The 13,050-nt window shown below is 33.7% G+C and overlaps 2 protein-coding genes across 3 annotated transcripts; both read right to left on the reverse strand.

Annotated features, from left to right (window-relative positions):
- Positions 1–84: 84 nt before the first annotated feature.
- LOC103489540 (uncharacterized) lies at positions 85–1,646 on the reverse strand. The gene is made up of 2 exons (XM_051091304.1): positions 1,126–1,646; positions 85–1,039 (listed from the first exon to the last, which is right to left on the reverse strand). Exons 1-2 carry the CDS (start codon positions 1,131–1,133, stop codon positions 457–459), a joined length of 591 nt encoding a protein of 196 aa, XP_050947261.1. The 5' UTR covers positions 1,134–1,646; the 3' UTR covers positions 85–456.
- A 1,800-nt stretch (positions 1,647–3,446) lies between these two features.
- Positions 3,447–13,050, reverse strand: LOC103488830 (uncharacterized). Of its 2 annotated transcripts, none has more exons than XM_051091305.1 (13): positions 12,888–13,050; positions 11,980–12,072; positions 11,233–11,367; positions 9,394–10,299; positions 9,071–9,161; positions 8,925–8,998; positions 7,228–8,215; positions 6,845–7,143; positions 5,826–5,932; positions 5,145–5,289; positions 4,410–4,562; positions 4,135–4,296; positions 3,447–3,896 (listed from the first exon to the last, which is right to left on the reverse strand). In XM_051091305.1, the coding sequence occupies exons 1-12, from the start codon at positions 12,924–12,926 to the stop codon at positions 4,174–4,176; spliced, it is 3,153 nt and encodes a 1,050-aa protein (XP_050947262.1). In that variant the 5' UTR covers positions 12,927–13,050; the 3' UTR covers positions 3,447–3,896; positions 4,135–4,173. The 2 variants fall into 2 exon arrangements, with proteins under 2 accessions (XP_050947262.1, XP_008445957.2); XM_008447735.3 differs by having other exon boundaries at positions 3,447–4,009.

Below are 13,050 nucleotides of genomic sequence, written 5' to 3' on the forward strand. Positions count from 1 at the left end.
ATTGGTATTAAATACTACGGTCATTATTTGATTGGCAATATAGCTATGAAAATAAGAAGATTGTTATTTGGAATAGCAAAAGAATTATGATGAGATGGATATGTATTGTGTATTACATCCCTTCTACTACAATACCCAAATCTCCTCTACATTAAAACAGACAAAGCAGAAAGTTTATCTACAACTCTCATGTCTCTCATCCCATTTCAACATCATCATTGGATTCAACTTCAAGATTAACATGTCTATGAACAAATATACACCAAATAGATTTACCTAACTAACTGCCTTCATTTGGATGGAAGACAACACAATTCTCCCATTTGAAAACCTCGAGAAGCAGTGTTATTTGAAACAGAACAATAGGCGCAATAACAACAAAAGTGCTCTCACCTTTGAAGATCATGATGCTCAAATTTAGACTTTAAGAACATTTTAACTTACAACTTTCCAATCCTATGAAACAGATTTGGTTTCAGATGCGCCATTGCCCCGGTATATATCCATCAGATTTGGGATTTCATCCAAATGCTTAACAACATTATTCTTCACAAATTCTCTCTCCCCTTGCATAAACCACCCAGTAAGAGCAATCTTTTTGTTCTTGACGAGATTTTTCACCTTCAAAACCTCGAGAACTTTGTACCTCGGTCGGAGTCGCTTGTCGACTGACAAATTGAAGAACACAGGGTAAGAAATTAAGGTTCCTGGATCCAACTTTGCAGTGTTGAAACAGAAATCTGCAACATCCCTCATTTTCTCCTCTGAACAAGTTAAACAAAGTGGATATCTCTTAAAGGCTGTAAAAATCTCCTTCTCAGACCATCCTAAACTCTTCATAACATTTATTTTCTTCTTCCAACTTGAATGATTCATAGAACCCACTGCACTAACTGCATAAACAAACGCACGATCCTTTGGTTCAACGCCTGATTCTTTAACCGTTTTCACTGCATGAATCATTCTACCAACATTTCGCATAATACTTCTAGGGTTCAATGCAATCATTTTCGCTATATTCGTAGAAGGTACTCCTTCACTGACCAAAACATCAAAGTTAGATCGCATAGTACCCTTGGAATTAGCACTTAGAATCCACGAAGCACGACAAATAGCAGCAGTTACCTTTTCATCCGATTCAAGCATTTCCTTTATGAGACGAAATGTTGGTTTCAACTGAGAATTTACGCTCCTAAAAAGAATTCCAGGGTTCGATAGAATTACCTTAGGAAGTAAAGGACCGACGATCCCGATTTCCTGGAGGAAATCAAATTTAGGCTTCAAATTGGTGGATACTATGGATTGAAGGATTGAAGGTTGCTTCGAGACCAACTTGGCGATATGTGAATTCTCGAATCCATGTGATTTGAAGAAACCGATAACGGCTTCATACTCCTGGATGTTTTTTCATGGAATTGGAGCTTTCGACCTTTGGAAGTAGGCGATGCTGAAAAAAGGCCACATGAATTTGTGAGGAATTGGATGGTAGAAACGGAGGCTAAAGGCAACGTAGAAGTAGAAACGGTATTGAAAGAACGTTTCTGGATGAAATGTAGAAGAAATGTGGAGGAAAATTTGAACATTTGGGGATGGGATTGAAGAAAATGAAGTAAGGGTTTTGGTTGGGGTTTTGAATTCGAAGGACACAGATTTGGGCGTTTATATATATATATATAATACAATATTATATAATATAATATAGAGTTTATTACTTTCATATTATGTAAAATTTAAAAATATAATCTCGTAAGATTGAATATATATTATTTATATATATATATATATATATTTGAGCTCTTTTAACGTAAGTGACAAATTTTATAGACTGTGCTTGTGTGTGTTTCTTTTTTCAATTTGACCTAAATAATAAACTAAATGCAAATGTATGTGATGGTACATGTCTATTATTAATTAGTTTGAATTTAACTTTTAATTAGTCTCAAATTATAATTTTTATGATTAATTTTGTAAATGACGTGCCAATCTATTATTGATCTAAAATTTTTTGAAAAATTTATGGGTGGATGAATGTCGAAGAATATAAATATTAAATAAAAATATGAACATTTGACATATTTGTATGATATAAGTTTGAAAATGAAGTTTGGAATATAACTAATTTTAATTTAAGATAAATTTAATTTCTCATTCGTAATTTAATTTGTAGCACAAAAGTTTAGAATATAGTCAATTCTAAAATTGATATAAATAGGAGTTCTCAACTTTTTTTATATAAAGTCGAGATTATAGCTAATTTGAGATAAAGTAGAGGTCAAGGTAATTTGACTTGGATTTTAATTTATTTCTTTTTTTTTTTTGTGAATTTTGTAATAAAGTGTGCTGTACGACCAAATTTTAATTTAAACTTAGAATGGAATTTAAATTTTGAAGATTTTAATTAGGGATCTTTTCAAAAATATAAAAAATTTTCAAAAACGGAAAAAGTCCTTCTAATTATCCTCAAATAAAAAGTCTCAAAGTATAAAGAAATCGAGAAAAAAGAGAAAAAAGAAAGACGACAAAGAACAAAAGAAAGATGGAATGACAAATCTAAAATATTTAAAAAATGGTTATCTCGTAAATAAAATATTTACGTAAACTTCCCTTCTAATTATCCTCAAATAAAAACTTTTAAAATAAAAAAAGAAAATCGATATTTTTATTTTATTTAAAAAATATATATAAGGATTGTAATGGAATTGAACTTGTTGACCTATAAACCTACATCTCAATCATTTTTTTTCTCTTATCAACAGAAAGAGAAGGAAGGAAGGTAGGAAAAAGAAACTTCTTTTATCCATTTTTCTTCATTTACTTTCTTTTCTTCTTTGCATCCCTTTACTCTTTTTTGTTCCTTTTCTATTTCTTTTTCGCTTTAAAGAAAAAAGAAATTTCCTTTTCTTTTTTTTTTAAACCTATTTGGCAAATCCGGTCACCTTACCAATGTCTTACATTTAAAAATACACCATAGGTGAAAATCAATCATTTTATTTTTCTTTTTTGCTAAATTTCTACATCCAATTACCCTATTTAATATTCGGGTCAATTAAGTCTATTTATTTAATCTATTGAATTTTAACCCAAATCTTAATATTTAATTGAATCATAATAATTAATTTAATCCATTAGAAGCATCTATAACTTTTAATTAGTCACAAATTCAATTATTTATGATTTTGTTATTAATGTAACAAATAACATGACAATTTGGGGTTGATTCAACATTTCTCATTCAACAATATCTAAACTCAACTACATTGCTACACTTTACCTTAGGAGAAGATTTCTAGTACTATAGAAATATGAAACTTTTGCATGGAACTACTCAACTTGCTACAAAGATAACGTTTAAGAATTATGTGAATACCACGTAATAAATGAATAACAAATTAATAAATCATTTAGCATCGAATGGATTATGTTGGTTTTAGAAAATGATAGATGTCTATCAATGATCTATCCATTGACAAAATTTTGTTATATTTGTAAATAATTTAACTCATTTTGCTATATTTGGAAACATCTAAATACAATATCAATAGAAATTAGCTAGATCAATTGTTGTTTTTTTTAAAAAAAGAAAACATCTAAAATTATTGTGTTAAGAGAAAAGTCAGGAGCTGACTAGTTGGATGAGTGAATATATACCAATCAAGAAATAATCGAATTGTGCTTGGCCAAATACCTTGCAACCTCGAAGATTACAACTACTCTGGTGTAGCCGTATTTGACGACACCTAAGTGAAGAGTAAGTAGATCCCACGAAGATACCCGACCTTAGTTGTACTTAAGCATTGAAGTGTGGTAGGTTCTATACCACACAAGTGCAAGAAACTTCTACGTAGGCCAATTCGGAAATCATTGATAGTGAATTAGTGGACGATCCCTCAAGAGACCTACAACAACAACAACCGCACGTGTGCGAGTTTCTCACACCAACAATCTGTGTTGTACGATAATCACATATCATAACTTTAAAAATTTGCCAGTGCTTGTTGGTGCTGGATATCTACAATTACCAACAATGAATGGAAGTAATGCTCTCGTATCATTCATATTTAGACTCAAATTATGAAGTATTAACAAACTACAATATATCTTGTTCTAAAATTAATGCTTATATAACATATTTACCTCATAAATAACTCTGAAGCGGCAACTCATAATTCCATGCTAGTTTCTTTGAAAGCCGAAATTTTTACCATTTTTTGTAGTTTGTACTAAAGAGGATCGATTGTTTTCTGTCAAAGGAAGGAGCTCTCCCAAATGTAAGCTCTTTATGACCCATTTTGTAGACTGTAAAAAGACATAGAGGAAGAGAAAACGATTTAACTCCTCCGAATTGTGGAGTGCTATATCTTATAATTATACAACAATTACACAATTATGAGTGGCAAGCAAGTAGTTACCATCAAGGGTATCCCTTGTTCCAAGGCACATTGCTTCAGGTGACGGGACACCTTGTGCTCGTCTTCGACTATAACAACTCCAACTGAAATCTTCTCCTGGTTTAGACTCTTTACTAACCACTGTAGGGTCTTGAAAACCTGTCCACCTCCATGCTGGATGAACCAAAAAATAGAAAAATATTGAATTGGTACTAAAATGTGAATGAAAATTAGTACACAAAAAGAAAACAGAATTTGGAAAATCAAAACTAAATGCAGGATATATACATATATGAATCAGAGATACAAGGCTTGTGGATAGGCAAAATGGTAAGGATATATTGAGAAACAGAAATTCTTGGCAACTCTAGTTGAATCTTGTCCTACAATTACCATCCTATGTAAATTATATTTTATTTCTTGATTGTGACTTTTAAAGCTCTCCACACTATGAGCATGGCTTTTTTAATAACCCTTCCCCTTTCTGCCATTTTTTTACTCAACAATTGTGAGTGGGAGATTGAACCATCAATTTTTTAGATTGCAATTGATGTCTTCATCAGTCGATTCAAGGTGTCACAGTTAGTCTTTTTGAAGATATTATAACAGTGAAGTTGAAGGTAAGATCAAAGCGTATCTTTATTATGGTTAAAATCATGTATAACCAGTACAGTTGATGAGCTGGGTATTTAATAGATAGCGAGAAAGATAAAATGAACTTAGCTTGAAGAATCTGTAAAAGGAGGCTAGCCTTACCTTTAATACGTTTGTCAATTTGGTGCAGAAACCTTGCTTCCCATGAAGCATGACTCCAACATTCTCAAATATATATCTTCGACTGCTGTATCTAACTGATCTTCCAATTTGAGTACAATCAGCTTGATTTGATATAATCATGTATCTTAACAAGGGAAAAAAATCAAATAAGCCACAGATAAAGAAATATCAGAAGTACAAAAGTTCAACCAAGAACAGCTACGTAAATAACAACAATTTATAATGGGATTAAAAATGTTTCAGAACTAGCAATCCAATTGCACTCCACAAGAAATATATGGATATATCAAGTAAACAGCATGGACGAATGCATTTTCGTTCACTGAAAAACAGCCAGAATTGAAAGGTCTGGCGGCATTAAACCTATGAAATGTTGATCTACCCATGGAAATGTCATGGCGCCGTAAAGAAACTATGAAATTTCATTGACATTTTGTGTGTGTGTGTGATATTAATAGTACATTAGCTATCGTTTAGATTTATGTTTAATATTTTAGTAAACAATATGTGCAAATTTTTCTTTTTCTTTTTCTTTTTTCAATACTTGTAGATGGTGATCTCTGACATAAAAAATTGTATTTGATTCTATAGACAGTAGAAAATATAATACTCTATTCTTCTCAAAAACAAGTGAAACGCACAAATGTAAGAATAACTTACTCCCAAGGTGGTAAGATAGAACCAGCAGCAATTGAATCTGTAAGCCAACTGATATTGACGATAAGGGAATTCACCGCACACCCATACAAGAATTTTTTTGTTTGGAGCTAAAACAAACAAGTAAATTTAATCAATTAATAAAGTTTATAAATTGAAAAGAATACCTATATTTTTTTTAAAAAAAAATCTCAGCGCAAATGGTAATGGAATACTCATGTTCGTTATTAAGTAACATTAGAATCTAATTGGATAGTTATAATAAAAACAAATAAGCAGTAACATGAGGAATGAAATAGCCTCAAACGTCTGTTATAAAGTCTGATTTTTTGCTCATCTTACTGAAACGAAAGAAATGTTCCGGGAGAAGATTATAGAGCCTTAACAAAGGAGCGGACTAGACAGCAGGAAGACAAGTTCGAAAGTCCAGACTTCTTTCTTTATGGAAAGCACGAACCAACAAAAGAAGGGCCAACAAGAATATCTCGAAAGGAACCGTAGAGGACGTCCCCACAGGCCTGTATACTGGTGTCGGCAATATCTTAGTTTTAGAATTTGATTGCAAACATATTTTCCCTTGAATTTTTTTTTTCTTTTTTGGAAATTAGGAACTAAGCTAAGGTGAAATTGCATGAAAGATGCCTCTACTCGGACCCGTGTGGTTTACACTTTATAAGAAAGTAAAGGAAAATCAAGGTCGCCTATTGTTTCATTAATGATAGTGAAGCAACTGTTGGAGACTTTTACTAGAAAGTTTCCATTAATCTTGGATTCTTCATAGAACAGCGAAGGAAAATTTAAGAAGGTAGAATGTTGCCATGAATTTAAGAAAGCAAAGTTACATCAAAAGAAAAAGAAAATTCTAAACCTTTCTTTTAAGGGATTCTGAATTTTTCATCAAAACGTTATCAAAATAGATATATTAAAACAACAAAATTACACAATTATAGGCAAGTAGGAGGGGAAAATAAATCAACATAAGAATTTTAAGTAAAGAATGACATTAGTTGCATGGAACCAACCTTCTTTGAAGAGAGAATAACAGGAGGCCACTTACGGTCTGATTTTGACATCTTTTGCGCCCTTGAACTTGGACAAGGAATGTCGGGAAGAATTATACCTCCGTTATTACATACTATTCCATTAATATCCCTTTCTTTACGGCTAGAAAATCCTGTTACCAAGAACTGTATACCTTGAAATATTAATTTCTTCCTGCTCCCATTGTAGCGACTCTTGAGATGACCTTTCCCATCATGATGATGAGATAGTAAATGTTGATTAGAAAACTTCCGCCTTTTGCTGTTTCTGAGAGTAGAATCTGCATTCCAACCAAAAGGTAAATTTCTTAAGAAAAATACATAGTAAATCATGTCAATAACACCAACAATACTCCAATACTTACAATTTTTTGGAGGATGTACTTTTTGAAAGTCCAAGTTGTCTTGAGGCTGATCATTAGCTTCTAAGAAACGGACTCTCTTCTGCACCAACATACATGGCTCAAGGGGATTCTTTCTTTCATGTTGCATCTTCACGACGTTGTCAACCTTTTGGGGATTGGATATAGTTTCAGAGCTCTGTAGATGATCTTTCTCGATAGAGGATTCCTTCATTGTAGATTTTGATAGCTGCAGGCTCTCATTTAAAATATCACAAGTTTTTCTTTTCTTCACTGTATCAACTAGGAACTCGCTCACATCACCTGCAACTTCATCACTTTTGCTTTTCAGTTCTGTTATTTCCTCAACCAAATTGTGGCCAGCGTCAGTTTGGCTGTCCTCCACAATATCCACATCTCTAGATTTAGTAGATTGAGAGGGTAAAGTTTCCATAAAATTTCTTTTAGAAGAAAGTCGTGTACAATCCAACTGAGAATCTGATGATAATAGCCTCATATTGCCTTGTAGTTGATGTGCATAAGGGTTCTCTAGGCCTCCTTCCATAGCAGCATGAGTGGGTGAAATCGTGCTGTAATTTTTAAGTGAAGTTACCTGCCTTCGAATTGAGAGCCTAGAACCTCCAACATCCACAAAGGTGCCTAACCATTCTTTTGTATGATCTTTTCCTTCATTCAGATTCTGTCCAGCAGAATCAGTGTCCAAGGAAATGCTGCATGGAACAAAAGAACAAAGAGGATCGACCAAGGATAGGCTACATTTCACGATTTCTTCAGCTATCAGCAAACCGTCGTCACCTTTTTCGTCCAAATGACCAAAATGTATACTTGACTGTGAAGCAACTTGGAACTTAGATTCACATCTTTGCACACAAGAGTTCTCATCTGGTGCTATATCAGCGGATTCAGAAAGAAAGCTTGTCTCATTAACAAACATCAAAGGAATGGTTTTTCCATCAACATCTTGTCTCAATTGCTCGGAAACATCTACTTCCTTACAAGACGGAAATGGAAGAGGAAACACACAATAAGAGTAATAATTAGATGAGGAAGAAAAATTGATTATACTAACCAAAAGGAAATGAACGGGGAAGGAGACCAGAATAGTGACTGCTAAAATGAAGTACTTGATTGTATGACTATGCATCAAAAGTAAAAATGAAACTCGACGTAAATAAAGTTAAAAGTGAAAAAGAATAAGGTTTTGGGTTAAGGGAGTTACATCAACGAGAAATGTAAATGCAGCCCTCCACTATGAGCAGGGATTCATAGCAATAAGAGTACATAAAAATTACCAACACCTTCATTATATCACTGGTGAGAAGATTAAGCTTTATGTCATGAATAAATATGTGGATAAAAAGGGTTCTGAATAGGGACCTTTGATAACCATTTTCACATATTGAAACAAGACCAACGTTTCTAAATATATTCTAGTAAACTCAATAAATCACCATATCATATGGTTATCATTATTTTTCTTATTAAAAAAATGGTTGTGTTCTTCAATTGCAATTGAATCTATTTTGCTAGAACACTTGGAAATAAATAATAAAAGAACCACCAAAGGAAAAGCTTGTTGATCTTGAACACCGAGTTATCTCCTCTGTTTAACACTATCAAACTCCAGATTTTAACACGATAGTCTAAACTATAATGTATAAATCAACATGGTAGCTTGTAAATAAGAGTGGAGTACACACCTTACCTGACCATCCACCCAGCCAACGACTCTTAAATCTCTCAGGAGTTAAGAAAGCAACCGGTTCATCATTTTCTGGAAATGGGAAGAAGACTATTTAGTATTTAAGCCTCAATAGCATAAAAAATACAGATCAAAATGACTTACTTGCTGACACCTTACTGCACTCATGTAGGCTAGAGTTTTCCTTGGCATGGATCGTACACAAATTTGTATTAACTATAGACGACACAATTTTCTGCAATCATGATATCATATTGCTGTTATCAATAACTTAAAGAGTATTCAATGCTATTTGTAATGCTGACGTTCAATATTGATTATATTTATCTGCAAAATGGCAAATAGTGAAGGAAACCTAATACACTTCTTTTTTAAGTGGATGGAGGAAGTGGAGGATCATTGCTAAACCTCATTCAAAATACTTCAGGAAAATCTCAAGACAGCAATGTCCTTTTTTGGACTTTTACCTGTTTCATAACAAACTCGTCCGATTCGTTTTGAGTTGGGTGTTGCAACATTGAATCATATTTACAATAGCTTGGACTAGTTGAACCGAACACGTCATCATTAGAAAGTTGATGTTGAATGTTACAACTCAGATCTTCCAAAGGCAAACCCACAGGTCTTGTCACAACAAGATTCTCTTCGAACTGTTTCAAGGTTAATCCATTCCCTAAAATGTCTGGTCGACTTGTCATATCTATGGAATTACATTGACTACCACGTGCGAATTCATTTTTATTTACAGGAGCATCTTGAACATCAAAACATGTTGTTCCAGAATGATCACTGTTCCAAATACTCGAAGGTAGTCCTACATCATCAAATGCATCTCTCATTGTGGAGTTGTCCAAATCTGAAAGAGAGTCACTCAAGTCCACTTCCTCATTTATGATTTCATGGGCACTTTCCAACGACTCAATACGAGCTTTTTTGACCTGAATGGAAGCTTCGAGAACAGCTTCAACTGATACCGCTGCTGAATCTAGCTCAACCTTTAATAATTCGTGTATAACCAGTGCTTCAGATGCCACAACAGAGAGCTCAATTGCATCACTAACTTCAGCGTTTTTAAGGCACCCAACATCCAATTTTTCTCCCTGTTGGTTTTCATGATATTCAGAATTGGTCAGAGATTGACAGCCAACATTGTGCAACACATCTTTGTTGCTAGAATGAGGTGGCAAATCTGTGTCACAAGCATTAATGCTCTTTTGAGATGGACTACGTTCCCTGGGATCAACTGGTGCTTCAAACATACTGATCAACTGAACTTTACTATATTCAAGCAACTGGTGAGATTCATCCAAATGTTGACTTGAAGTACATTCTGAGCCACCATATGATGAAAGATGCAAATGAAAATGAAGCGCCTGCTTATGTTGTGAAAAAAACAACGAGAAAAACATGGCACCATATTACTTATGTATTCATTTAGAAAAATGGGTAATCAGTTGCAGAAATGTCTATATTACAAATCTACGGAGCCTTAAAAATAAGAATAACAATAGGAAACGTATTGAAATGAACATTTAGCTTTGAGTTCTTTAGTTGATATTTAATTCAAGATCGTAAATATTATGGTCGTTTCTATAGATGAAGGGAATGCTTTGCCTAATAACAGGATGATGAATTTCTTAAAGAGAAAATTAGCGATGAATTTCTTAAAGAGAAAATTAGTGTGTTGATGAATTTAAATGCACAAGTAGAATAATAGTACTCAATTAAATTAAGTTCATTAATTTTTCTTCTTTTGCCAGTTCCCATCATCAGTAAAGATCCTTTAAAGAGTTTTTTTTTTTTTTTTTTCTGTTGGTGTTGGTTACTTGTCGCCCCCCTTGGTTTTCCTTTTCCAATTCATTTACAAAATGAAACTGCAATGTTTCAAGTCAAAAACAGGAGTCAGTTTAACTATTGATACCATGTCTGGCACATTCCTAAGATTCTCTTGCATAGTAGTTGATCTTCTCATCACTAAATACATACATTCCTCAAAGTTCCCAGAAATTATGTCTGCCAGACGTCTAGATTGCCATACAGCACTCTCCCAATCTTGGGGGATACATTCCTCAAAGTTGGTATTAAACAATACATCTAAAACTAATCCATTTTCCTCAAGTTTCAGTTTAAATGTCTAATTACTATTTATTCATATCTGCGGCATTCTGCCTGAAGCTGGTTATTTTTGTCAGAGAAAGTTTGCTTTCTGCTAAATTTTGCTTATTCAGCCATCCAGCGTCAAAGAAGCCTAATTTTGAAATCCACAAAAAAGAAACCCAAATTAGTAAAGTTGGCTAGAAACTTACATTACTGGATGATGGAGCTACAATTTCGGGTATGCTGTCCTCTCCTGATAGAAATAATTGAAATCTGTTGCATCCACTGTCTTTTGGATACATATTTGCATCTTCCAATTTATTGATGATTCCGTACCCAACTTCCTGCAGTAAATATGAATAGAGCTATCAAAACATTTGACTACCACGTAGCTTCTCCAGGAAGTGCAACTACTACCTGAGCTAACCCGATATGGAAATATGGTCCAAGACTCTAAAATCATGCAATACTATATTCAGATAGAGATGCCTATTCTCTTTTAAACTGGTACTGATTTCCCACGTTAGTAATAGCAAATCACATTCTTTCCATGATATGAAATTCAAACCCAAAAAGCGGTATTGTCAATTTTTAAAATAAGTTGCTGACAACCCCAGTAGAAACATAAGCCGCTGGAATGTATCACATCAAAATTAAAAAGATCCATTGAATTTAGCCATAGAGATCAAGAACGCTATTGCTTTTCTTTTTTTTCCTTTTGTTCAACAATTGTGGGGCAAGGTTTTCAGTATTTGACTTTTAGGACGGACAAATGTACAGTGCCTGAACCAGTTGCTTTTGGAGTATGAAACAAAACGAAAGGCATCTCTAGATTATGTTAATACGCTCTACTAATTCTTTCCCGTTGTTTACTTGTTCAATTGGAAAAGCCAAAAAGAAAATCCTTAGTCAATAGAAGACCATGGTAAATGTAAATACCAGAGATGGATACCAACCTTGATTGCTGACTCATAATTACATACTATTCCTTGCTCACTGGATGGTGTTGTTTGACTATGCTGAAGCCAGCAAGGAAGCCAAGCTAAATCCTGAAATTAGTACATGTTCGAAAAATCAAATGGAGCTAGGATGCCTGGTGGCTGTAATGCCAAGTGTAAAACCGATGAAAAAATTTAATCTATCTGATCGAGAGAGTACTATAGAAGCATGGGTTAAAATACTGCAAATATATCTATAAGAAACGGAGCTGATCAGACAGATGAATTTCAAAACCATGCATGAAGCATCTAAAAGAATGAAGTCCTAATAAATCCTAGGACAAAGATAAGCAAAATAAGTTCTTGTAGAATCGTTTGATGAAGCTCAACTTATTGGAACTGAACAAAAATCACAAGAGGTTTCATTTTTTGAGTATTTATAGTAACAGGCAACAAAGAAACACAAACATACAAGTAATCGGTAAGCACTCATGAGTAATTAAAGCATAATTATGACTCTTTTTCTTTTCCCACTACAGTAAATTAATCAAAATCTCAAATAAAAAGCGAATCAATGATTGAATTAGCATTGTTCTCCTGGAGAATCGTACAAATTTCTCAAATTCTTTCCCAAAATTGTTCTCAAATCAATGCAACTCAATTCATTTATAGGTCAAAATAATGATAATGAGTACGAAATTGAAAACATCTTCCGGCATCCGCGATCGATTTCAACTTATTTTCTTTCCATAAGCAGTGTAATAAAACAATCAATCAAAGCTAGCTCCGTGGTTCATCTTTCTATTTTTCCGGTTTTCAAGAAACCAAAGGAAGTGGCAATGAAAGTAAACAAATACACCAGAAGATTATCGGTATGATAATCGACGCAACCTTGATTTTCAGAAGGAGAAATGTGAATAAATTACCTCGGAGAATTGAGGAAGACGAAGCTCTAGAGTTTCCATCTGTAAGTTTGAGGAACAAATCAATGTTACAAGTCGGTTAGTCCTCCATGGAAATCGAAATTGAACGGATCGGTGGGAGAGCGGCGGAGTAGAGACAGATTTGGCGCCAAAATGAACTTCGGTG

Source organism: Cucumis melo, chromosome 10 (assembly GCF_025177605.1).
Source record: "Cucumis melo cultivar AY chromosome 10, USDA_Cmelo_AY_1.0, whole genome shotgun sequence".
Classification (NCBI taxonomy): Eukaryota; Viridiplantae; Streptophyta; class Magnoliopsida; order Cucurbitales; family Cucurbitaceae; genus Cucumis; species Cucumis melo.

Excerpts from the sequence above, each read along its gene's own strand:
- LOC103488830 (XM_051091305.1), bottom strand. The coding sequence starts at position 12,926 with ATGGAAACTCTAGAGCTTCGTCTTCCTCAATTCTCCGAG. Across the intron at positions 4,563-5,144 it reads AATTGACAAACGTATTAAAG|CATGGAGGTGGACAGGTTTT; the intron begins GTAAGGCTAGCC and ends TGGTTCATCCAG. Across the intron at positions 4,297-4,409 it reads AACAAGGGATACCCTTGATG|TCTACAAAATGGGTCATAAA; the intron begins GTAACTACTTGC and ends GTCTTTTTACAG.